Source organism: Mangifera indica, chromosome 10, assembly GCF_011075055.1.
Source record: "Mangifera indica cultivar Alphonso chromosome 10, CATAS_Mindica_2.1, whole genome shotgun sequence".
NCBI lineage: Eukaryota > Viridiplantae > Streptophyta > Magnoliopsida > Sapindales > Anacardiaceae > Mangifera > Mangifera indica.
The window spans coordinates 5,664,776-5,690,201 of NC_058146.1; the positions used below are offsets into that span (position 1 = coordinate 5,664,776).

The 25,426-nt window shown below is 34.4% G+C and overlaps 4 protein-coding genes and 1 long non-coding RNA gene across 7 annotated transcripts; 2 read left to right on the forward strand and 3 right to left on the reverse strand.

Moving 5' to 3' along the window:
* Positions 1 to 43: 43 nt before the first annotated feature.
* LOC123227021 (probable WRKY transcription factor 70) lies at positions 44 to 1,598 on the reverse strand. Its single transcript, XM_044651630.1, has 3 exons — positions 1,067 to 1,598; positions 883 to 984; positions 44 to 616 (listed from the first exon to the last, which is right to left on the reverse strand). The coding sequence occupies exons 1-3, from the start codon at positions 1,435 to 1,437 to the stop codon at positions 193 to 195; spliced, it is 897 nt and encodes a 298-aa protein (XP_044507565.1). The 5' UTR covers positions 1,438 to 1,598; the 3' UTR covers positions 44 to 192.
* Positions 1,599 to 4,655: 3,057 nt separating this feature from the next.
* Positions 4,656 to 9,058, forward strand: LOC123227435 (rhodanese-like domain-containing protein 7). Its single transcript, XM_044652231.1, has 6 exons — positions 4,656 to 5,066; positions 5,467 to 5,718; positions 5,851 to 5,949; positions 6,329 to 6,619; positions 6,714 to 7,758; positions 8,764 to 9,058. The coding sequence occupies exons 1-5, from the start codon at positions 4,686 to 4,688 to the stop codon at positions 7,083 to 7,085; spliced, it is 1,395 nt and encodes a 464-aa protein (XP_044508166.1). The 5' UTR covers positions 4,656 to 4,685; the 3' UTR covers positions 7,086 to 7,758; positions 8,764 to 9,058.
* Positions 9,059 to 10,349: 1,291 nt separating this feature from the next.
* On the reverse strand, positions 10,350 to 14,351 carry LOC123227434 (uncharacterized aarF domain-containing protein kinase At5g05200, chloroplastic). Its single transcript, XM_044652230.1, has 10 exons — positions 14,058 to 14,351; positions 13,803 to 13,945; positions 13,569 to 13,682; positions 12,387 to 12,575; positions 12,145 to 12,300; positions 11,577 to 11,842; positions 11,372 to 11,469; positions 11,081 to 11,259; positions 10,881 to 10,997; positions 10,350 to 10,716 (listed from the first exon to the last, which is right to left on the reverse strand). Exons 1-10 carry the CDS (start codon positions 14,221 to 14,223, stop codon positions 10,528 to 10,530), a joined length of 1,617 nt encoding a protein of 538 aa, XP_044508165.1. The 5' UTR covers positions 14,224 to 14,351; the 3' UTR covers positions 10,350 to 10,527.
* Positions 14,352 to 14,654: 303 nt separating this feature from the next.
* Positions 14,655 to 17,629, forward strand: LOC123227399. 2 transcript variants are annotated; one of them, XR_006504464.1, is made up of 4 exons: positions 14,659 to 15,463; positions 15,596 to 15,801; positions 16,139 to 17,043; positions 17,325 to 17,629. It is a non-coding gene; the product is annotated as an uncharacterized LOC123227399 (long non-coding RNA). The 2 variants fall into 2 exon arrangements; XR_006504465.1 differs by lacking the exon at positions 17,325 to 17,629 and having other exon boundaries at positions 14,655 to 15,445; positions 16,139 to 16,905.
* Positions 17,630 to 21,408: 3,779 nt separating this feature from the next.
* On the reverse strand, positions 21,409 to 25,214 carry LOC123228056 (protein ENHANCED DISEASE RESISTANCE 4). Of its 2 annotated transcripts, XM_044653255.1 has the most exons (4): positions 25,118 to 25,214; positions 24,856 to 24,984; positions 24,488 to 24,698; positions 21,409 to 24,150 (listed from the first exon to the last, which is right to left on the reverse strand). In XM_044653255.1, exons 3-4 carry the CDS (start codon positions 24,609 to 24,611, stop codon positions 21,800 to 21,802), a joined length of 2,475 nt encoding a protein of 824 aa, XP_044509190.1. In that variant the 5' UTR covers positions 24,612 to 24,698; positions 24,856 to 24,984; positions 25,118 to 25,214; the 3' UTR covers positions 21,409 to 21,799. The 2 variants fall into 2 exon arrangements, with proteins under 2 accessions (XP_044509190.1, XP_044509189.1); XM_044653254.1 differs by lacking the exon at positions 25,118 to 25,214 and having other exon boundaries at positions 24,856 to 25,087.
* Positions 25,215 to 25,426: the final 212 nt, after the last annotated feature.

Sequence of the window (25,426 nt, forward strand, 5' to 3'; positions counted from 1 at the left end):
TTTTCATATATATATATATAATTAATTAATTTTGATACCAAAATAAACTGAAAATGGTGGCTCTGCTTATTCCACAAAAACTAATGTACATATACATAAAAGAAAAAGCACCATGTTTATGCTATTCAATAATACTATGTGCACAAAAATTGTACACATGACACTACTTTATCTATGTTGATGCCAAACTACCTAACTAAGAAGGAAGTCACTCTCATCAAAATGAAAGTCTCTGTCAAAATCCATCTCATAGTCATTAGAATGCATCTTAGCAGTAGCTGGATAAGATAATTCAATGGGGATTAGATCATCCCACACCACTGAATCCAAAGACGACAAGTTCTCTGATATATCATCACTTTGTGTTGTCTCTTCCTTATATTCTCGCTTTATTTCTTGTGGGGTAAAACTGTTCATTGAGCTCACAGTACAAGAACCAGTAGTTCCCCAAGGATGATCAGAATCTGCGAAGATTTTTGGAGCAGTGAATAAATCTTTGCAAGTATGGCTGCCTATGTATGTTGTCTCATACATTTCTGGATTATCTTCCATTCTTTGAACTTGTTTTGTTGCTCTGCATCCTTGATCATACTTATGTGTGCACCTATAGTAACTCCTGGATGTAACAAAATTGAAGGGTCATTAGAATTAACTCATGATCTTCAAAATACATTTGAATAAGTCTGACACCCCTTTCACGAATTCCACATCGACAAAGCACAGGAAATACGTTAGGTATATATGTGCATCATATATCATTTAAGGATATTAAGATATGAGTGGTTATGTAGCTTGTGAGCTATCCAAACTGACAATATTTTGACAGGACCAGAAATTTTGCAATAAGTTAATATGAACTTTCTGTATAACATTTGAATATACCTTGGGAACTTCGCATTGAGAATCTCCTTTTGCCCATATTTCCTCCAAGCATGAGGATCTTCTAAGGTGGAAGAGGCTATTCTCCATGTCTCTAAATTCTTCCTGCAAGAATTTCATTTCTACTGTAAACATCCACTGCTCCACTTTTAAATCATCCGAAAATACCATAAATTAATATGCTTACTTTCTCTTGTAACAGCCTCTCCTCGCCTTGGAACTGGCCGGCCCTTTTTTACTCTCGCCGGAATCTTCCCATCTCCGGTCATCCGTACAAGGTGAATCATTGGAAGAATTGGTAGGCGGAAACTGTTGATGATCATGATTTTTAGAAACAACAAGCTCAGCAGAGGTGCCAGAACTCAGTACAGAAAGAGTCTCATTGAAAGATCTCAAGATCTTAACAATAAGCTCCTGTTGATGAGATGAAACCAACCCATGTTGCTGTTCAAAGGGTTTATGATCCTGATGAAGAGTCAGCTGAAGCTGGTTGGCAAACTTCTGGCCTTGACGAAGCTCTTGTATCAGCTTGCTCCGGTTGGAACAAAGAGCTGCCATAATAAGAAAGGCTAAGAGAGTACTAATCAAAAACAAGTGAAACTGAATCAGAAGTTACCCAATTGCTTTTGCTTGCATAATGGGAGGTGAATGGATATACACGAGGAGAAGTAGTGGAGGAGAGGCTTTTATTAACATCAAGATACAGGATAAGAGGAAAGAGAGAAGAAAAGCAGAGGAAGATGTAAGGAAGGAGAGTTTGAATAAAGAAAATTGCTTTGAAGAGCAATGGTGACGTTTGGTCTGTGATGTAAAGCTGACCTTATTGTCTTAAAGCCTTTTCACTTCTGTACTTATCTGCCTTCCAATTATTGATCTAGTTGGTTGGTTACCAAGAACTTTCAGAAAAACAATTTGGATTAGGATTCATTTGATAGCTTAATACAAAACATTATATTTATATATTTCTAAGAAAATTATTAATAATCATAATGACGTATATTATAAGGCATTCATATTAAACAATCTTATAAATAAAGTAATAGATGTGTCATTTTACTATAATAAAATAAATAAATGATAATAAAATCAGTTAATTTTAAATTGACAAATCTTAAAAGGAAAGGAAGGTTCGGCCTTTTACTTATCTAGATTTATTTTACACTTATCTAGAACATTGAACATTCAAAATTCATAATATTCTTAGACTTCTAGTAGAAAAATCTAAAGGTTGTGAAGTGGAAAGTGGGACAACTTGGGTACATGAATTCAGAGTCAAGAAGGAAAAGGATGTCATGAAACTACTCTTCACCATTAAGGATAAGATAAAGTAGCAATACTATTATTACTTATATATTTTTTAATATATAATTTAATACATAAATAATATATCATTATATAGGTATATATTATTTTATTTTTAATTAAAAATTATCTTATTATACGATGATATAAAATATCATACTCAATTATATATTAAAAAATATGTACACATAATTTTATCGAATACACCGAATTCCATTAATTAATACGCAATAAGAGAAGCATAAAAACAACTTAGTTGCCACAAATAGACCCAATTGTGCCATGTGTGACAGTGTGGCAAGATGTTGCTAATTTTATTTTATGGGTTCAAGCCAGATTCCATGAATCACAACTCTCAATGCAGCCTTTCAAACATATACTAATGCAACTATCCAGCATTTGAGCATGTTCCTTTAATTAGAGCTCAAATTGAGTAGATTTATTATATAATATTGCATCATTTTGAAGCATTCAACTTCACCTTTTGCGTGAAACGTCAAGAATTGAATAACATGACCTTTATTATGTGAAAGGTTAAGGTATGAATAATTTGAGGTCGACTAATAATGTACCATAATAAATCACACTTGATTTACTTTATACAGTGGTTATAGATTTAATTATTATACCCTGAGATTAACATATTCGATGAAGTCAGTGGAGTTTCCGGATGTTTAAAAAAAAACACTTCATGTTTTGCAAGTGACCATTTTTTTACAGAATCAACATAAATTAATAATGAGGTGCACAAATAATGGGTATAAAATGTGTATACAAATAATGATATGTCATCATATGATTGTATATTATTTTTATCTCTAATTTAAAATTATTCAATCATTTAATAATATATTATTATTTATACTTGTTATTTATATATATAATTTTATTGGTTAATGATAAATTAAAATATGTTTTCTTTGGGTCAAGGTCTAACCGGATTTGTTGACTTGGACTATTTGGGTCCATGGGTTTGTTTCTATCCAGCTTCCAACACACAGTCTAATTTTCTTGTATGATACTATTCCTAACATTACAAAGTCCTTATTTTTGTTCCAACTTTTGTAGATTTTCTCCTTCTCGAAGCATTTTTCGCAGATATTGACACTTAGATAGTGTATAAATTCTTACCAAATGTAGAGTATTCTAACACAGTATTGACTTGTCAAAGAAAGGTAATACTGTAAAGCCGAAATTCTGAGATGGGTAGTTTAGGTAATATGATAATTGGCCTTAGATTTGAGTCAAGTGTGTTCGAATCTTCGCTAGATTGGCTTGTTGATGCTTGAACAAAGTTGTGGTTAGGGTTAAATTTGAATCGAATTTATTTAAACTTGAGTTTGAGTTCGTTTTGAATAAATCTGAAATAAGTTAAGCTCAAATGAGTTTGAGCTTGAAAGTTCATATTTTCGAGCTCGAGCTCAAGCCTTGGAGTATTTAGCGTATCAAACTTGCGAGCTAAAAATTTAGATACAAAACAATATCGTTTTAACTAATTGTATTAAAATAACATTGTTTTAATAATGAGTTAGTTAAAAGCTTAATTCAAATTTGAGTTTGATTTTTTTGAAATTGATAGAAATCTAACCATAGTTTCGGTGAAACAAACTTAATTTCTAGCAAGGTGATGAACTCAAGCTAAACGGCATTAGGTTCAATAGACTTGCAAATGATTTGATTTAAATGATAAAATGATATCATTTTTTTCAATTTAAGGAAAAACATCATTTTGAAATATAGTTACATAATCGTGTCAATTTTTTTTGTTAAATTTAAAACAACATGGTTTTTTTATTATTTGGATGCAAGATAATGTTGTTTTCCACTGTTCATCTTGCACAATCCATTCCAAAATCCAAATCGACTTATTGACTATGCCTCTCCATATTCTGCAAACCTTAGTCTTCCCTGAATATTCACAACCCTAAATTCATCTCATACATCATCTGGTTATTAATTCGAATTAGACTCACTCTCTTATCTCTTCAATCGTATTCGTTATTTTCATGTCACCTCTTTCTTTTGCTCACAAAAATCAGCATCACAGGGATGATTTTCGATCATGTTCCTTTACCATTCGAGTTCATCTATTTTCTTTTGACTCTTCATAGTTTTAATCACTCTTCACAAGTTGATTGGAGTTCAACGAATGGTGTTCATTATCTTCATGATTTCTTTCCCTTAGCGTCATCACCATCACCGAGTTACTTCACTAGTAAGCTTTTAAATATTGTAAAATCATTTAAATTTAGGATGATAAAAAAATATTATTTATATTAATTAAGAGTAAAAAATTGTTTTTAAATTAACTTTTGAATGGAAAAATGTTATTTAGTTATTAATATATTAATATGTGATTGAATAATATTTTATTTTTAATTTTTAATTATTTAATTATATAATAATATATTATTATTTATTTATAAAATTAGGCATGAAAATTATGCACTAAACTTTTTGATTAATATATTAGCAATTTTAACGCCACCGAGGGCGTAGGGCGTATGCAAATGCGAAGAAGTTCCGCCTTTATGATTAGGTATAGGTCACCGCCATTACTGATCTTGGGGATGTTATCATCTTCCACTTCAAACCTAAACCCTAATCCTAAATTACCTCTCACCATGAAACCCACCTCTCAAAACCCCCAAGCTTCTCACTTGTTTTCAAATTCCAATAGAATTTCTCAACCCATGACACTTTCCACCAGATGCTTCACTGGTTCTTCGGACCCCATCCCCATTGTGCCCAAAATCCAATCAACGGATCCAAAACCAGAGTTGGATGACCCGAATCTTCTTGTAGTTGTCTCTTTCTACAAGTTTGCGGATTTCCCCGACCACGCTGAGTTGCGGAAGCCATTGAAGGAGCTTTGTCAGGAACTGGTACTTGTTTCTCTTATTGGTTTGTTTTTGTTTTTATTGAGAGCATTATTTTTTCAATGCAAGACTTCTTATTTAGGTTTCTAAATTATATAATGTTATAGATATTTTAGTGGAAACAGTTTAAATGAAGTAATTATCATAATTTTTGTGTTGTTTGTTTGGGATTTCGATTTTGGTTGCTTTTGTAAGCTAGAGCAAGGGTGCTTGAATTTTTTTCATCTTTTGTTAAATACAGTGTCAACAAGTGGATAGTGGCATTGTTTAATTTGAGGTTTGTCATTGAAGAAATTTGAAAGTAATTGTTTTTATCTAGCTGAATTAGCTTGAACTGAAGCTCTGTTGAGTCCTGTTCAGTCAATTTCACATGTTTTACATGCCTTACCAAGCTGATCCTCCTCAGCGTGTGTCAGGTGGTATCATTCTGGCACCAGAAGGGATCAATGGCAGCATATGTGGGACACGAGCGACTGTGGAAAGAGTTCTTGCATTCATTCAAAGTGATAACCGTTTGAAGGGGCTTAGACAAATTGAGTCTCCTGTCAGTCCTGAGGAGGAGGCTATACATCATGGACACAGCAGCAGTTCTCCTCTTGCAGCTGGGGAAGATGCTCCCTTTCGGTGGGATCATGTGAGGGTCAAGTTGAAGACGGAGGTATTGCTTTGTATACCTTTGCATTGTGGTATTCTTTGTGTAAACTTGAAGTGATTACCTTTTTCATGGAAGCAAATCTATTCAAACCTCTTGCGAGGTTTTCTTATTTGTTACTTCCTTCTATTAATGTAGATTGTTACTCTTGGAATGCCGTCTGTATCACCTGTAGAGAAGGTCGGGAAGTATGTGAAGCCTAGAGAGTGGAATACTTTGATTAGTGATCCTGATACGGTAACCAAATGCTCTTGTGTTTTTTCTTTAAATATTTTTAAGTTGTTACCAAGGGTCTAAGATGTATGCAATATGTCTACTTTTTTGTTTCCTGTCATAGCAAGTGCCTGTTGATTTTTTAATTCCATCTATATTGTGGCTGGAGCAAGTACCTGTATTTAACTTACTAAAGAAATTTGCTCTCACAAGAAAATCTAGATTTGTCCAAGCAAACTGATTGCATTCACTTTACTATGACATTTGTAGAGATGGATTAACCATTTATGTTGTAAATTGGCATTGTGGTTGACGAAACATGCAAGGAGTAAGTGATGCTTTTCTAGACCATCGTCTGTTACAGTTACATGTACTTAGCTCTTACAAGAAAGTATCTATTTAGGTAGTGATTGATGTGCGCAATAACTATGAAACTAGAATTGGAAAGTTTAAAGGAGCAGTCGATCCATTTACTACAGCATTTCGTGAGTTTCCATCTTGGGTGGATGATCAGTTCCAACTTGAAGGAACTGGTGGCAATCAGTCAGAGTTAGAGATCAAGGATTCAAATGAAATTACCAAAGAAGCGGAGAGTACGAAAAAGAAATTGCCAAAGCAGGTTGCAATGTACTGCACAGGAGGAATTCGATGTGAGAAGGCTTCCAGTTTTCTCCTAAGCAAAGGTTTTAAAGAGGTATCTCTTTTCGGTCTCTCATTAGTGCCAACAAAGCTACTTTGTAAAATATCTTATTATGGTATTTGACATTGGATCATGGTGAATTTATCAGGTGTATCATTTGGAAGGAGGGATTCTGAAATACCTTGAGGAAGTCCCAAAGACTGAGAGCCTCTGGGAGGGTGAGTGCTTTGTGTTTGACAAACGAGTGTCGGTTGAACATGGGTTGGAACAAGGAACTTTCAAGCTTTGCTATGGATGCAAACAACCAGTTAGCGATGCCGACATGGAAGCCCATGAGTGGGAGTATGGAGTTACTTGTCCACATTGTTACTCATCAAAATCTGAAGAGGAGAAAGAAAGAGCAAGAGCACGGCAAAGGCAATTCGAGAATTGGGGCATTATTGGTGGTCCTGACAAGGGTCGACGACCAACATCAAAGGCTGATATTGTGAATAAGAACTTTTCCCAAAGTTCAGTTTAGCTAGTTGACAGGATGTAAACCAAAAGAAAAGTTCAAAATTTTGTTGGAAGATGAGTTTCTGAAGCCATTTTCAAATACTTTTCTTTCAGTGGGTTAAGTGTTTGTGCTATTTCTCTTTGTTATTTGATGAGAGACAAAATATGCAGTCACATTAGAGACTCTTTACCTTTTGTGTTTTTTATACTGAATGTCATTGTCTTTCTGTTTATCTTCATGTCGTCACTGAAAACATTTTCAAACATTGTATGCCTTGAAAACTTTGATTTCTATTTTTAATTGATTACTTCTACACTGTGAAAGTGAAATTACTATTTTCCCCACGACACATTCATTGTACTCTTATTGGAATAAATAGTTGTTAAAGAAAGAATTAATGGCTGGTGAGGAACCGAATGTAAATCTCTACCGTTCCTATGGAAACAATCTAACGGTGTAAAACGAATAGGGATTTTAATATAAACTCAAGTTTTTCTGGGTGATTGACATTGACATTAAACATCTGGAAATAGAAACAAAGATTCGGTTCATTAAAGTCGATTAGGGTTACCAAATGGCCGGTGAATCTACTATTTTCAAGTTCCTCAAGCCAAGGCTTCGTCCTCAACCCATAGACATTCAATCCGCCGCCTTATGGGGTGTCGCCGCCACCACTGGCGCTATCTGGCTCATCCAGGTACAAATCGCACCTTTTTCTTTCTCATTTACATGAAACAATATCTTTTAATACGGTTTCTGTTCGAAACTTGAAATTTTATCTGGGTTTTGGTCTTAAATTGAGATCTTATATGGATTTGATTGAAAATTGAAATCTATGGGATGTGAAATTTTAATTCTGTATGAAATCCCAATATTTGTATTTTTTGGAATGAATCTTGAAATGTTGTGGGGGTGAAAAATAGGTATTTGTGATTCACGTAATCTGGTAAAAGTTGGTAGTTAAAATCGAAGTTGGTAGATGGAAGTTAGATATGTTATTGATAGGAGTGTCAACGTTGTTAACACATAACCATATAATCAGAGGGTTTATGCGTCCGTTTTCCTTTTTCAAATGGAAAATTAGAATCATGAAGAGAAAAAAGTACATCCATTGTATTTCCCTTTAGTTGGTTATCGTTGCTGAATTTCAGGTGTTAGATTTCATAAACTTAGTGTGTTTGAACGATCATTCATGCTTTTGTGCTTCTTTTGACTAAATTGATTAGTCAGATAATGGCTTGAAGGTTGTATTTCCAGGAAAATTGATATTAGAATGCATGTTTAAGTTAGACATTGCAGTTCAACATGCCCTTTTTTTTACTTTTACCTAACTTAAATTTATATTTTCTCTACAATATTGGCTTGGACATTGTGCTTTATGGAAATTGATACTGGAATGCATATTTAAGTTAGATTTTGCAGGCTGCGGTTGTATGAAAATTGATATTTGATTGCATGTTTAAGTTAGATATTGCAGTTGATCATGCTGTTTTTCGTTTCATTTACCAACTTTATATTTTTTCAATAATACAATATTGTCTTGAAAGTTGTGTTTGTCTGAAAATTGATATTGGAATGCATATTTAAGTTAGATATTGCAGGTTTTGGTTGTATGAAAATCTAATATTAGAATGCTTGTTTATGCTATTGTTGATGATGATGCATCTTTGCAACTTCTTGTAACATAATGTTTCCTCTGCAGCCATTTGATTGGTTGAAGAAGACCTTTTTGGAGAAGCCGACAGAAGGGCAGTAGGGATAGTACCATGGTGAAAGTTCTGATTTCGAGTAAGAGGTTTTTTTTTATAAGAAAAAGACATGAAAAGAATTGATATGAATAATTTACTCAGCTCATTTTGTTGAGGTCTTTTGTTATTAATTTATGGGAATATTTGATAAATTTGGACCCATAAATTTGTGTTCTCGAGAATTTTTTGCATTATTCAAAAAGTGGAAGTGGCAAAATTTTGTTCTGTTTCTGAAATTTTGCCTGAGTATATAACAGTGCTTGCCTAAATATTGCCATGAAAAAGCTTGGGAAAACTGTTAGGGTGGTTACTGGAGAAGGCAAAGTGGGAAAGTAAGTGTTCTTTCCATCTGATTTTCAATGCAACATAGTGCCATCTTCATTAAATTTAATCTAGTTGATCAAATTTATTGATCATCGAAGTTCCAATAGATCAAATTTAGATGATAAAGTTATATTATAATCATAACTAAAAGGGATATTAACAACTAAATAGGGTTATTATCATTGAAGGGCTACTTTTTCTTTTTCTTCTAATTGATCACCTAGAGGACATATGTTTCAGATACGACAGTTAGAGGACACTTAAATTTGAAAAACTACTTTAAAGAGGAAAATGAAGATCAGAAACTGAAGCAAAACAATGTGTAACAAACACTTTAACTTGAAGATGGCTGATTCTTAAGAGCTTGAAAAACACTAGAACTCTTATCAAAGATGTGGGCTCTTTAAGTTAAGACTGATTAAATAATATGTAAAATTTTTTTAAGAAATCAAAACACATTTTGGGTCAAGCTCACGTACAATACAAACAATGTTTGTGATAATGAACTATGGTAAGAGCCCTCCTAATGCCAAATAGTTACATTCAAATAATAGAATCTGATTACTTCTAAGTCATCTTTTAATTGAATTAAAATTAAAAAAAAAAAAATCTTATCAACAATTAAAATCCTAAATTTACAGGGAAATAACTTATTTTATAAACCCCAAAAATGGAAAATTATCTCATTGATATTATTGAAGGGGTATGCTGTCTTGTAAAGTTTTTTTCCGCTATTTTGGAGTTGATAGATAAGAGATGTATGTAATCGCTGATATTGTAACAAGCCGTTGATCATTATCCACCGAAAGTCATACGCATTGATTTGGTTAAACAAAACTTCTCCAGAAGAATTTCCCCACGTTGAATAATGCCAAATAACAAAAACTGAAGCACTACCTTAAAACTGAATCCTGGTTGGTTGGTCCTGGGAGATGAAGATGGTTCCTCTTCTTTGTCTTTCTCTCCCTCTCCCTCTTCTTCGTCTCTCTCCCTCCCCATTTTCTTCATGATTCTGGCATTAGCATAATAGCCTTAGTTTTAGCTTTGGCTTCCCATTCATGGAAAAGGTCCATGATAGATCCTTTCACATTATCATCCATCCATTCATACACTTTTTGAAGATTCATCCATATCTAAAACAATAACATTAGTTAAAGTTATATCTCCTCCTCCTCCTCTATTCTTCCCAAGCCCTGACCAAAAATAAACCCCAACATACACAAATGCAACAGCTGTATATTATTTTAAAAACTACCGTAACAACACTACTGTAAAAATTCATCGCAGAAAATAAATAATCATATTTCAACATCTTTATGTTAGAATTTCTTTCTATTTCCTGAAACTTTACAATAAGTATCTCCTATATCGATGCAGATACCTACATCCAGGCCTCATTCGACATTGATAACCTTATAGTTGCTGTTGCTTCTTCTGTTAGATACAATGGCAATCCTCTGGTCCTGAAGCATGTTCAAGTTGGGGGCCAGCAAACGTGTATATCTATCAAAATACAGAAGCTGCTTCATAAGAAGTGCAAACTCCCTCGGAAACTTTAGCCCGTATGATTCACTTACCCTAACCTGTCATGTTATACAACCAAAAAGCTTAATCACATAATTATTGGTATCTACATTTTACATGCCTGTATTTCACAAACCAGGATGAAACACTAGTGTCTAAATTCTATTGTATTCATGACATTAATGCATCCTGTTTTCGAAAAAATTTAAACAAATCAGCCTACCACATCAAGGAAAAGTGCATTCATCTGTCTCTCATCAACAACTAGATTTGCAGATACAGCAGTTGCATTTGTGTTTGTTCCCCTGGCTGTTGCAACTACTATTTCCGTATCCAGCTCCTGCATTCATTGAAATGGCGGACTGATTAGAATATAAGACAACAAGATCTATACTTTGCACGTACTATGAAGCAAGTGATTGCCTGTATGGATGAAAATATCTTTTCCAAGTCTCTTGAGAATGCCTTTGCATCGATATCCTTGCTTGTAGCTCCCATTTCAATCAGGGCCAAAGCCATTGACTCGTATTCCTCAGTGGCAATTGATGCCAAAAACACATCCATAGCAGCCCATGTTTTTGGGGATATGCGTCCAACGATTCCTTTAAAATAAATGTTAATTATATTTAACCAACTTATGACAGAATTCTAGTATCTTGGAAAGATAGCTGAGGTATTAGCGAACAGTTGTAGTAGAAAAAGATTAATACATACCAAAATCAAGGAATCCAATCCGACCATCACGTAACAGCCACAAATTGCCAGCATGCACATCTGCATGAAAGGTTTCACAGGCAAGCAAACTTCCAAACCTGCAGATAGATATCAAACCAACGAGTGGAAGCATTTTACATAACCTTGAAATATATCCACCACTGACCATAAAATTTTACAAACATGTGAATCACAGATATCATACCACACGTTAAGGGCAGTTATAAGGCTGGACTCTGGATTAGAAACAAGTGAACTTATAGAGTCCAGGTCAGTCAGAGGAACTCCATATAGCCTCTCCATTGTTAAAACACGACGGGTGCTGCAATGGTGATACACATTCGGAGCTGTAGCTTGCCTTGTGAGTCCCATGGCTTCTAGATATCTCCTAAAGGACTCAATGTTTACAGCCTCCTTATAAAAGTCGACTTCTTCAAGCATTGACTCTCGTATGTCTTTCACAATAGCGACCTACGAAAGGAGGTACAGATTAGGATAGCAGCTAAAAATGAAGGATATACATGATTGAAGGAAAACCTACACAACAAATTAACAATAGGAGCCTCATATATCATTTAGTTGGACGAACAATTCTCTTTTTTCTTTTTTTTTGGTTAACTAAAATTATTGAAAAAAAAAAACTTTGATGATACTTATAGACAACACATAAGGTAATGAATTATATCATAACAGCTATAAATAAATATCTAGTTGGTTAAAAGGATGAGCCATGTGCTGTAAGCTCAACTCTAGAAACCCAGTTCACAATTTACCAGTGAAGCACGGCTGAATTCAGGATTCAAATACTCCAATATGCGAGCAACAACATAAATAAAGTTAAGATCTGCCACTAAAATATCCTCTATTCCAGGTTTCAAGACTTTTATAACTACATCCTCTTGAGAACCTCGGAGCCTTGCAGCATGAACCTGAGCAGAATATGAAACAGTTTCTAATCAGTAAGTAAGAGATATTAACCACAACTAAAAGGAAGGTAGGTGGACAGGATACAAACCTGTGCTATAGAGGCTGAGGCAAGTGGCATAGGATCAATATATTCATAGACACTATCTATTGGTCTCCCTAATTCCTCCCGCAAGGTCCGTTTTATCTCTTCAAAGGGAACAGCAGGAGCTCGGTCAAAACAGTTTTGAAATTCTTGGACGTATTCCGGAGGAAACAAGGTGGGGGCAGAAGCTAAAAACTAGCAAAACACAATCTAAGTCAAGATTAGTTACATACTACTCCACAACGAAAACTATTTAAAAACTAATTTTCTTTTGATGTAATCACAAGAAACCATTTAGATCTATGAAATATGTGAATCTGTTATGTTATCTATGTAGCAATTCATATTGTTGATAAGATTTTTTGACATCAATTGATGTATGCAATACGGAGCTTTGCGTAAGAAAGGTTACAGCAACAATGTTAAGAATTAGTTAATTAATCTTAATATCCACTATGATGGTATAAAATAAATATGAAAAAAATACATTTCGAAAGATTTTTTATGTAATTCGGTATGATGATCAAAAACTTACATCCACAATATATTATTAAATGTTGATACGATAAAAGGGTATCTTGTGATAACTAGATTCCTAGAAGGGATTTATGCTCCGTTTTAGAATAACTCTCAGGAATAACAGCTCTCTTTATGTATGCACATATCGGAAATAGTGTATCTGCTCGCTCTCCTCTATATGTTGGTCCTTCATAGTTATAGAAGGAAAATGAGAAGTTACATTCAAATAATAGAATCTAGGTATTCCCAATTCAACTATGATCCTTAATATCTAATTCTAATTGATCTGAGACAAAATAATCTAATTAACAAAGTAGTCTCGATGTGGCACAAAAAGATAGTTTTTCTTCATATGCGGGAGAATAGAAAAATTATATTGGAGATAAACTACACTATAGAGTTCTTCTTATTGTTTCAAAGTATAAAGTTTATTTGTGCCCCCAGACGATTGACAGATACTATCTACTAGCCGCTGATCATAGCCTACTGAAAGTCGTAAGCCCCGATTCAGGTAAGTAGAAGTTTCTCGGAAAGATGTTCTGCAGGCTGGAATCTACCGTATAACAGATATGCAATGCATCTTTGACAACATAGCACAAAAATGTAGTACTTGAGCTATAATGAGTATCAACAAACAAATGAAAATCAGAAAGAGAAATATAGACTCACCTGACCTAACTTAATATAGGTTGCTCCCATGCGCTCAAACAATTTCCTCAAATATACAGGGGAAAATAATCCAAGCTGCAATTGAGTAGGTAATCCAGTGGAGGAATTTGTTGACTGCAATTTAGATCACAAAATTCAAATGGATAAATTTAATTTCATTGTTAAACAGTGTCCCGAGACCCAGATAAATCAAAGTCTGAAATTTATCAGAGACCCCCCAAAAAAAAAAAAAACCTTAGATACATCAGCTAGCCACTCGCCACCAACCCCAACGACTGCTTGGATACCTTGAGCTAGTCTTAAAGCTCCTCGTGGGCCTGTATTTATAGATGTCCGGACGATATCTTCCACCAATTTGGGCAAGTTCTCAATACTATCTGTACTTCACAAAAAATCAAAATAAAAAATAAAAACACCAATCTTTGATCACTGATAACTCAAAGTAGGATATTTGGACCAAAAATTGAAAAAGGAGAAGAAATACTGCACTTTGAAGACGAGAAGAGAAAAGATCCTGTGTTTGGGAGTACTGGGCAAGTAAAATAAATTTTTTTGATGGATACTTGAGCTTCCTCAAGCCACCTGACGTTTTGTTGGTAATTGCAGGCAACTGTGGCAGCACAAAGGATCCAAATTTAATTGATGAAATCGCCATTTCTTCTTACTCTATGTTTCCGCAGCGGCAGCGGAGATTAAATATAATTTTGTGGACGGTTGTAACTACGGAGATTCTTCTGAAAATAAGCGTGAAAGGGAGGAGGCCACGTGGCAACACAATTAAGGACTCACTTCAGTCAAGGGAAACTTATCAACCTTCCAGGAATATTTCGCGGAAATATTCAGTAAGTTGCTTTTGAAGGTACGAAGATTATTTTGATAATTTATTTTTATTATTTTATATTATTTAATAATAATATGATAAATAAATATTAAAAATTATTTTAAAATTTTAATATTATTATTATTATATTATTATTTATTATTTTTTAAAATATAAATAATTTTATTTTTAGTTAATATAAGAAATATTTAAAAAAAAATTATATTCAAAGGTCTTTTCCACCCAAACTTTGCTGAAATAACATTTTCTATCCATTGAGTTTGAAAACTTGGTTTTCCATCCACCAGCCAATTTTACCGGTGTATGTTGTTAGCTTTGATGGTAGATGTTAGCCTGTGTATGTTTTGACGAGATAAACTCTAAAAAAAAAACAAAGAATCATTGCAATTGAATTAACCTTGTTTAAGGCAGCAAGATTTGTTTGAGTGTGAAAATGTAGGAAATAGACATGGAGTGCATGTTTCACAAATTGGAATGCTCATGAAATAGTTAATTGTTTCAAAAGGTTTCAAATCATTACATTAATATACGATTTTGTTATTCTAACAAAAGTTAAAGATTAAATATGGAATACCTATTCCAAAAAATTTCAGAACAAGAACAATCGTTAAAATAAGTCATTTTTTATTGTATCATGTAAGGGGACGTCATTGGCATCGACACAAACAAGTTTTATATATTTGATGCATTTTGACTATGCACTACATTGAAAGTTGATATATGAATTGTGGATGTGATATTTTGTGTGCTCAAAAATAATTTGATGCTTAAATGTATGTTTTATGTGTTTGATGGTTACATAAACATGATATAGGTAAATGTTTTATATGATTTTACATGTTTGATGCTTGATAAAAATCAAATTGATTCAAACTTATGTGTGTAGCTTATTTGAATAATTTTTCATATTAATTAGTAAAATCCCTCAAAAAATTGAAATATCAAAAAAAATTTCATACGAATTACATATTTTTGAAGTTTCATCAATTACTGGAGTAGATCTGATGCTGCACTTCCTGGGATTCTGACATCTATGGTGATGCCTCCACGACCTGTGAGCTTTGATTTCTGTTGTTATCAGATAGTTTCCGCCTTTTATTTTTCTCCTTTTTTTCAGTTTTTATGAGACTAATATGCTTTTCTTCTCCTCAAAAACTCATCTTATGTTCTGTTTTTGATCGGGTAGCTGGGATTTCATTATTCAGTGTGTCAAATTTGATGGTGGAAGCCTGGGCTTAGCTTGGATACATCAGCATATCTAGAGGAATATGGAAAGCCAATCAAAGACTCACAAGCTTCGAATAGTAAAGTGTCCTAAATGTTGGCTGCTGCTTCCGGAGCCTGCAGATGTTGCTGTATACCAGTGTGGTGGATGTGACACTGTGCTACGAGGTAATAACTTCCATCAAACTATCAGCCGACTGTACATACGATGAATTTAAGTTATCTGTTTGATCAAATTCCCTGTCAAAACTTTCTAATTAGTCTCCAAATGAGATGAATTTCGGAGGTCTAACTACCCTCCTTTCATTATATAAGATTTTTGGATAGTGGTTTACTCTCCATTATGCAGATCCCTCTCTGCTGCCTCTTCTTTTGATTGACCATCGTTGCTACATGTGAATTCAATGTCATCAGTTCCTTACTATCTTTCTTTTATGGATATTTGCCACTTATATCTTTCTGTACTCAGCTTGTTGAGTAACTATCAGCTGTTTCGTGCCTGCAGTAAAACCTCGGAAAGACGGTGCCAAAAGCACAGCCTCAGGTTCATATGGGATAGATGCAGCTAAGACAAATGAGTTCCATCATGTTAGTTCTGAATCTATCGGCTCTAGTCCGAATGAAATTCTTTTGTCCTCAGGAGAAATTTCTTTGGACCAAAACAATGGGAGGGATGAATGCATATCCACTGATTGCAGTATCCATCATGCTAGTTCCACTATTAGATATTTTAAAGTGCAAGTCTTGTCAATCATCCTTCTTGCAACCCTTTGGCTTTATTTTGGTTTGTTTCTACATATGCTGAATTAGTTTAGATTTTTAACATTAATCTACAAACAGCAGTGTTGTGAAAATGCAGAAATTGCCAGTGGAAATGTGCTCACTACCATGGCAAGCTGGGAGGAAAAGATATCAGGATCCATCAAGGATCACAAAATTATATGTTTATTAGTGTTGTATATTGTTTTACTGCATAGGAGAAATTACCTTTTGGACAACTGCGACTCATAAGGATCCAAAATGTGGCAATTTATTGTTAATGCAAACTTCTGGTCATCTTTATGTAAAAGTGTCTCTGAAAAGCTTGCACATGTATCTGTCTACTTCATTTGTACACAAATTGCAGAACCAACAGAGTACCTCAGATATTGAGAATATTTCTATTGGAGTTTTACGTATCTGGTTCTATTTTGTAAATAATATTTGGGTTGATGAGAATCTGTGCTCTACCTAATTATATCAAATAAATTACTTTTGATTTTATTTTCTTCATATTTGTTATGGCCACACAGCCTACTCAAATTTAAGCAAACAAGGGGGAGCTCCAGAAGACGACAGCAGTCATGTCTAGTCTTCTAAATGGATCACCTACTTGGTTGCATTGCAGGAGGAGAGAAGAATCAATTCTGGGTTGGTATTTCTGGGCTGCTTGTGTTGGTTACAAACTTATTGAATAGTGAGTCAGGGGATATTATTTATTCAGCATTCATTTTTTTGTAATATAGTTTGGAATTTCAGAATCAAATTATATATCATTTGGAATAATTACAACATGTAATTAGTTGTTGGTTTAGTTTAATGATAGTGAGTAGGTAGTGTGCTGTCTTGTTTACAAGTTTTAACTTCAAAATAGGTGAGGCAAAGGTACTTTAGCTTACACTAATTCTTTTCCTAATTTCAAACTTTTTCAGAATATGCAGATTGAGTGTACATAATTTCATATCAAAAGCAGCAGAAAGGGAGAAAAGAGAGAAACTTGCAACTTCAAGGTGGCCAGACATATATAAGTCATAGGGATACCAAACTCTTCTCCTGGCAATTGCTGTTTTGTTTAGCGCAGAAAGTTCTTCCAATGCAATCCTTTAAAACCTTAAGAATAGAAACAACCTTTGTGTGAAGAAACCTATGGAGATGCTAAGAATATCCATGTTGAAACACTAGAGAAATCCCAGACAGAGAAGGAAGATTATCCTAATATTAAGTTGATTAAATTTTAGTGAGAAGGCTTTTAAGAGTAAACAGGACTGATATTATATAGATTCAATAACAAAATATGCAAGAACTTATAGAACATGTATATAACATATTTAATTGGTTTGGATTTCATAAACAAAATCTTACATCCAAGGTTGAGGATATCCTCTAGTCAAATCTACTAGAATAAAAAATATTGCAACTTACAATTCAAAGAACACCTATATGCTACAAATTAGCACAAAAAATTCGACATGAAGAATTACTTAGACTATAACATGATTTCCCACCTAAAGAAACTCGAGGTTGAAGAAAAGTAGAGAGATTTTGCAAACCCTAGCAAAGAAAAAAATTAGGAATAGCTAAATAGTCTCCCAAAATCTATCCACTAAAATCTCTGTATTTATATACTTAGGGTTATGAAATATCTAATCTAAAAATGACTTATATGCCTCTTACCATGGTGAATTATAATTTTGCCCTTTACTTAAGAGTTTAAGACACATAAATCTTACAAAACTTCATCTTGTCTTAAACTGATATATGAATTTAAATTAGAGAACACCCTTGTCGATTCAACAAAAGCTAACCACAACCAATTTTGAATAAGTCTAAGGTAATCTAAAGGTTACTTACTGATCCTGTTTTTGTTAACACATCAACTGGATTTTCATTAATTGAAATTTTTTTCACCTTGACTTATTTGTTGATTAAACAGTACTATATATATCTATTTTGGATACATAAATTAGTATATATTTATAAATATCATCATGTGATCAAGTGTTAATTTATCTTTAATTCAAAATCATTCAATCACATAATAATACACATAAAGTATGTATCTATTTGTATACTCAAAATGAAAATGCATAGTTTTATTGTTTGTAATTAGTTAAAAACAGTAAGATTGTTAACCTTTGTGTGTTTTTAATGAGACAAATTAAGAAAATGATTGTAATATAACTGGTATTCTTTGAAACATCACATAAGTAATGACCAAAATTTGTTTAAGTTTGAAAATGTAAGAAATGGAACACATGTTCCACCTTCATTTCAAAAGATGTCAAGTTGTTTCATTAACAAATAACCACATTTTAAAAAACAAACACCCATTCTAAATAATTTCAAAACAATAACAGTCGTTTAAGCAAGTTCCTTATCGTTCTCATCAAAATTTGACGGAAATATTGGAATGCATGTTCCTTACAAGCTAAAGTCAAGAACAAGCCCGTTTCATTTTAAAAGGGTTAATCATTTCATAAGGTCCCAAATCATTCCAAGCAAGAATATGTCTATTCTCATGCTCATTTTATAGTAGGGAATGCCCTGTTACATAAAATATCACAAAATAAATTCAACCATTGAAAAGTTGGTCAAATATCTACTTTTAGAAAACATTAAATCTATTCTCTGAGACTCTACACCTAATTCAGATATTTTTTTCAAAGTCAACATGTCTATTTTCATACCAACCATAACTTGCATAATAAACGATAATTCAAGTATAAAAGCAGGTATTCGAGACATATTCAAGGTTGAGTTCAAATAACTAAAAACAATGAAAGAAAGGTCATTAACAAGCTTATATGTTTTATTCAACTTCTTCTCTCTTTGCACGTCAAATTAAATATTTTGAGAGTGTGTAGTCAATTGTGTAACTACCCTAGTTGAGAGGCAAAAACACTTAGAATATATTGTATTCACCATGTTTGGGCAAAATCTAAAATAAACTATTGGGTTGGGTAAAATCTTAGATAAACTAGGTGAAAATTCTAAAGAAAATATAACAAAATCTCAATAAGACTGTTGTGCTAACACAATACGCTAATAATAAAACTTCATAGGGTTGGCTTTGAAGTAGATGTAAGAGACTTGGAATAAAAGATTCGAACCTTTATAAATTAATTGAGCAATTTTTTCCCCCTTCTTTCTTTACTTTTCTGCATTTTATTTATTGCTGAAATTGTTTACATATGTGGTAACATTGATTTGGATTGAATAAGTTTTTAATTTTAGATAATCTTTAGAACTCCTATTCAGCCCCCTCTCTGAGTATTTTAGTCATCTTATTCGTAGAGTTGATAAAAAAGTCCAAAGTGTCATACGGTAATTGAAAATATCTCTTTTTCTTTCATTTAGTCTTTTATTTTTCGCTTTCCCTTTAGCTCTTCCATCTATCACCTCCCTTTTCTTCTTCCCTTGCTGACCAAGAATTGCCTCAACAGGTTGCCGCAAGGCTATATTAGGCCTTTATCAGTTTCGTTTAGGCACGATCTGGCCTCTAATAGCATTGATAAGGCTAAATCCAACTTCTATCAATACCAAGAGGTTGGATTTGGCTTCGCCATCTAGCCCATCGACAGACATTTATAAGACTAGATCTAGCTTTTAGGTAGTCATATATGAGAAGGCTTCCAACCTCTCGGATACATGACATGTGGTGGCCTCAAATGGTTGCAAAGAGGCTCGCAAGGTCTTTGTTGGCTTTGCAGGGCACCGTGGCTAGAATGAAGGATGGTTCTTTTTCTTTTGGGTTGTGGAACTTGACAATGACAAGATTGACAAAAAGAAATAAAGTGGTAAGTATGAATTAACTCGTTATGAAAGTTAAAAGTAACAAGTTTGTGAGTTATAAATAAATGAAAATATAATTTGAGGGAATGAATGTATGTGCAATATCCTTTGACCTGTATCAAAATGATGTGATTTAATAATAATTGCAAGCCATCTTAGTATGATTTTAGTCAAATCGCATAATTGTAAATATTATTTGGTTAAAATCAAATCTAGTCAGTTTGTCAACGATTTCATTATTGATGACATTTACAATCTTGATGATGAATAATTTGTTCACAATTGTCCAATATTTCATCATTGATGCTATAAATGTTATTCTTAAAGGTTCTTTTTACCCTTCCTTGTAGAAGTTTTCGATAATGGAGGTGAATGATAAATGCAAAAACAAAATTTTTAAACTTAAAAGGGTGGAAAGGGGATTTCATCAAAGTTCAGGTAGGAAACAATCATTCAACCCTCTTGTTTTCTTGAACAAACCATTGGAAGTCTTCCCTTTCTCACTTCGAAACTTGGAAAAAAGCTCATTTCCAACCACAATATGGATTAAGCCTTTTGGAACCCTTCTGGAACGGGACACAGGACACACATACTTGAACACAGATTAAAAGATTATCCCTTTCATCTACCATCCCATAACCTTAGTGATCAACATCCCCCAATTTTGCCATTTATCTAACCGTCGAATGAGTTCATATCTATATATATATAAAACTAGTAATTTAAGAGCCATTCATTAGGGTATTTACCAGCTAGATTATCGTTAATAGCTATTATGGTTGATTAGAAATAGAGTTGGATCTGAAGGAAGTTTGTTCGAGCTCAATATAAATTTTACCCAAACGAACCCGAATCCGAACTTAACTTTTACGAATTCAAACTTGAACACAAACTATAATATTTTAAAAAAATTTTTAAACGACATCATGCAAGCCGCAAAGGAATCCAATTCGAGCAAATGAGTTCGGCAAACCCAAGCCAAGTTTGGCTTGTCTACACAAACCCCAGTTGAACACGAGTCGAACTGAGCTCGAAGAGTCCCTCTGAAAATGAGATTCACTTTGTTTAGGCTTGATTCAGTTCGAATCCAGCCCTAATTAGAAGGTTCAGTAGCTCACATTCTCATCTAACAGAACTTTCTTCACTAGTAGCTATTTTTGTCTCATAAACAAAGATGCATACGCAGAGATAATGAGATTGTGAAGCTGATGACACATTGAAATCTGTACGTATGATTCTACAACTTTTATAAATTACTAATACACATTATACATGTTTAAATAATAATAAAAATAGACTGTACATTCCAAAATTAAACAAATCAAATAGGAATCATGTTTAGTTCACACCAAAATCTTCATTTTCTGCTTGTAATTTACATTGTGAAACTTAGACTCGTCATATGCTATTGGAACCTGTAAATGTAAAGAAGAAAGATAGTAAAGATCTATTTGGGTTAAAGAAAACCTTGAGACACTTTAGTGACAATTGCTCTATCTCTGGATCTCAGATTCCCAGAAGCTAAAACTTCCATCAGCTTCAATTGCTTTCACTCTTCAATGCTTGCACCTCCAGGTTGAGAAGAGAATTTGGTTCATCGCATTAATATGTGCAATTATTCTGTGAAACCCGTGTCCATTTCCCAACCAATGGCTTGCATATAGTATGAGCTTGTGCCCCCTCTTATCACCTGGCTTGGTGAAGAATAGCCCATGAGCCGATGAAGAGGAGAGCCTGTTCTTGCTGGCAGCTCTTCAATTTCTGAGGATTTTTTCCCTGGTATGGACTTACTGGAGGAAGAACCAGCTGATTCGTATGTTTTCACAGGATTCTTATATTTGTTTCCAGACTGTTTCAGAACAAGCTGCTTTCTCTCCTTCATTGATGCAGTAAAATCACCCGGTATCCCTCTGGCATCTACACTGTCCTGTAGGCTGTGATGTGGTGTGGGGGCTGGACCTCCATCTGTGGAGTAGCTTTTACAATATGAAAGTCCGTAGTCATCTGAACATGACACTGGATCCGCAGATGGAACATCATAGCCATAAGAAGATACAGCCGAATTTCTTCTAGTAATAGCTTCACGACAGCCATCACTCTCACTTGGTGGGGGACCTTCAGCATTTGGTGTATAGTGAGTTATGTGTTTCCTGTTTTCAAGGGAAAACTTAAGTACCTCCGAACAAGCACCACACTTCAGCAGATGGAACCTCCTTTTGAATAGGATAAAATCTGCAGGTAGCTGCAGCGTCTCCAAGCAAACATAACACATTAAGAAAGGTGCACCACCAGCTGTGGGTCGGAGATGCTGCCTAATTGGGTGATGTTTCTCCCTCATAAACTTCTTCATTTGATGCTCTTCATGCCTCTGGTCATCAGACTTTATTTCACGACTCCATCTGGGGAACTCATCCATAAACTGTCGAGGGCTCGAGGGACAAGACCTGTGGGAACTATAATAACTGAGGCCAGGGTGGAAATAATGAACTCGTTTGTTATGAGAAATGATGGGTGCAGGTAGTTGTGCTGAGTACTGCCAGTCCTGGGGACAGCAATGGATACATGAGCAGCTGTCAATATGGTGTCTATTTATTGTAGCCTCCCCTGGGAATGGTATCCGTGATACCTGATATAGATTAGGCCAGTTGCTTCCCTGCCTGCGTCTTTCGAGGTAACTATGATAGTTTAAGTCCTGAGAAATTTCCTCAGGTATCTCACTACTATAGTAGGGAGGAATATATTCCTCCTTCATTGAAACTCCAGAGGAACCCCTTTGATTTGGCTTTTCATTCACATAGCATCTTCTGTTAAGTTGATCCTGCAGTTCGTAAACCATTCTCAGCAGTTTAATCTTGTCCTGTTCACTTGAACGGAGATGCATTTCATCATGCAATTGACTAGAAGAGCCACCACTTTCATAGCCAGCTGGATAATCCCTCTGAAAGTAAGTCACTGAAGACAACAACTCATCTCTGTCTAATCTGGTCCTGTTTCTAACAGCACGGTCATGTGTTGTAGATTCTAGCAGCTCATCGCGATCCCACTTCCTGCTGTTCAAGGGGTAGTGCCTCTTATTTGATACATCGGGTGAAAATTTTCTTTCTGGATGTTGCGGTACAGAACTGCTATTTGTCTGGAAGTTGTCTGTGCTGGACCTTTTTTCATCAGCAATTGAGTTCTGAACCTTGAAAGCATTTTTATATGGATCATCATCAATTCCATCATAAGAAGAGACACTGCCATCATAAGCATGGGAGCTTCTGTTTGTTGGGCATTTGGACAAACATTCAAGGTTACCACTAAGCTCAGAACTGAAATTTGTTGTTTCAACAGGAGCATTAGACCTTAGAGGGCTACAACAATCATTAGCACTCATCTGAAGTTGCTCCTGATGTTCATCAGGAGAAGAAGTAAGAATTTCTGATGAAATGCTTTCCCCTGCTGTTCTATAAGAAGTAACAGCTGAATCGATTCTCATTCTCACCACTGTGTTGTCAGTACTCAGTATTCTGGAAGTTGAGCCACTCCCATTGTCAACTTCAACTTCTGTCTTTTCCTCCACTGGAAGTGAGCTCTCATTATTTACCTCTGCTTCTGATTTTGGTTCAGTTAATGATGATAACTCTTCATTCTCATGAACAGCATGCCCGGTTGATGAACACAATTCATTGGAAACTCCAGACTTTTCAATATCGCAATCATGAGATTCAAGATTATCACTCCCATTATTTCGATCTTCATCCGATGAGTTTACACCTGCAAACTTCTCAATACTGCAATCAGTGGATATGCATTGATCCTTCCCATTGTTTTGGTCCAAAGAAATTTCTCCTGAGGACAAAAGAATTTCATTCTGACTAGAGCTGATAGATTCAGAACTAGCATGATGGAACTCATTTGTCTTAGCTGCATCTATCCCATATGAACCTGAGGCTGTGCTTTTGGCACCATCTTTCCGAGGTTTTACTGCAGGCACGAAACAGCTGATAGTTACTCAACAAGCTGAGTACAGAAAGATATAAGTGGCAAATACCCATAAAAGAAAGATAGTAAAGAACTGATGACATTGAATTCACATGTAGCAATGATGGTCAATCAAAAGAAGAGGCAGCAGAGAGGGATCTGCATAATGGAGAGTAAACCCCTATCCAAAAATCTTATATAATGAAAGGAGGGTAGTTAGACCTCCGAAATTCATCTCATTTGGAGACTAATTAGAAAGTTTTGACAGGGAATTTGATCAAACAGATAACTTAAATTCATCGTATGTACAGTCGGCTGATAGTTTGATGGAAGTTATTACCTCGTAGCACAGTGTCACATCCACCACACTGGTATACAGCAACATCTGTAGGCTCCGGAAGCAGCAGCCAACATTTAGGACACTTAACTATTCGAAGCTTGTGAGTCTTTGATTGGCTTTCCATATTCCTCTAGATATGCTGATGTATCCAAGTTAAGCCCAGGCTTCCACAATCAAATTTTGACACACTGAATAATGAAATCCCAGCCAGCTACCCAATCAAAAACAGAAAATAAGATGAGTTTTTAAGGAGAAGAAAAGCATATTAGTCTCATAAAAACTAAAAAAAAAAAAAAACAAGAAAAATAAAAGGCGGAAACTATCTGATAACAATAGAAATCAAAGCTCAAAGGTCGTGGAGGCATCACCATAGATGTCAGAATCCCAGGAAGTGCAGCATCAGATCTACTCCAGTAATTGATGAAGAAACTTCAAAGATATGTAATTCAACAAAATACTCAAACAGCTTGCAGAAATGAATGAAGGAAGCAGTCAACCTTAAGTATATATAGAAGAAAAGGAATGACAGAAGTAGATCAGATGATGAAACTGTAAATAAGGAGAGAGCTAAGAAGAAGATGGGTGGAAACGGAAAGAAAAGTAAAAGAATAAACAAACAAACAAACAAACCTGTATAGTCTTTTGTTTCTAGAAAAAGAAATTGTTGAAATGTAGAGAGACTTTGTTTGTTTTATTACAGAGTGGTGGTCGTTATATTATGTCGTGCTTAAGAAGGCAGCCAGCAAGTCAGTCTTCCTCCTTTACATGGAATTCCACTATATATAATATGTATGATATAAATAAAAAAAATAAAATATATTATATAATATAATAATATAATAAAAATATATATAATTTTAAATTTTGAAAAAAATTTGTATAATTTTTAATATGATAATGTCTTAGGTAAAGTTTTAATTATTTTATTTTTAAAAGTTA

Coding starts and splice junctions, on each gene's coding strand:
- LOC123227021 (XM_044651630.1), bottom strand. CDS start 1,437: ATGGCAGCTCTTTGTTCCAACCGGAGCAAGCTGATACAAGAGCTTCGT. Junction 985..1,066: donor AGAGGCTGTTACAAGAGAAA/GTAAGCATATTA, acceptor AAATTCTTGCAG/GAAGAATTTAGAGACATGGA. Junction 617..882: donor CTCAATGCGAAGTTCCCAAG/GTATATTCAAAT, acceptor TGTTACATCCAG/GAGTTACTATAGGTGCACAC.
- LOC123227435 (XM_044652231.1), top strand. CDS start 4,686: ATGCAAATGCGAAGAAGTTCCGCCTTTATGATTAGGTATAGGTCACCG. Junction 5,719..5,850: donor GGGTCAAGTTGAAGACGGAG/GTATTGCTTTGT, acceptor CTATTAATGTAG/ATTGTTACTCTTGGAATGCC. Junction 6,620..6,713: donor TAAGCAAAGGTTTTAAAGAG/GTATCTCTTTTC, acceptor TGAATTTATCAG/GTGTATCATTTGGAAGGAGG.
- LOC123227434 (XM_044652230.1), bottom strand. CDS start 14,223: ATGGCGATTTCATCAATTAAATTTGGATCCTTTGTGCTGCCACAGTTG. Junction 13,946..14,057: donor TTTCTCTTCTCGTCTTCAAA/GTGCAGTATTTC, acceptor TGTGAAGTACAG/ATAGTATTGAGAACTTGCCC. Junction 11,470..11,576: donor ATAACTGCCCTTAACGTGTG/GTATGATATCTG, acceptor ATCTATCTGCAG/GTTTGGAAGTTTGCTTGCCT.
- LOC123228056 (XM_044653255.1), bottom strand. CDS start 24,611: ATGGAAAGCCAATCAAAGACTCACAAGCTTCGAATAGTTAAGTGTCCT. Junction 24,151..24,487: donor ATGTGACACTGTGCTACGAG/GTAATAACTTCC, acceptor TCGTGCCTGCAG/TAAAACCTCGGAAAGATGGT.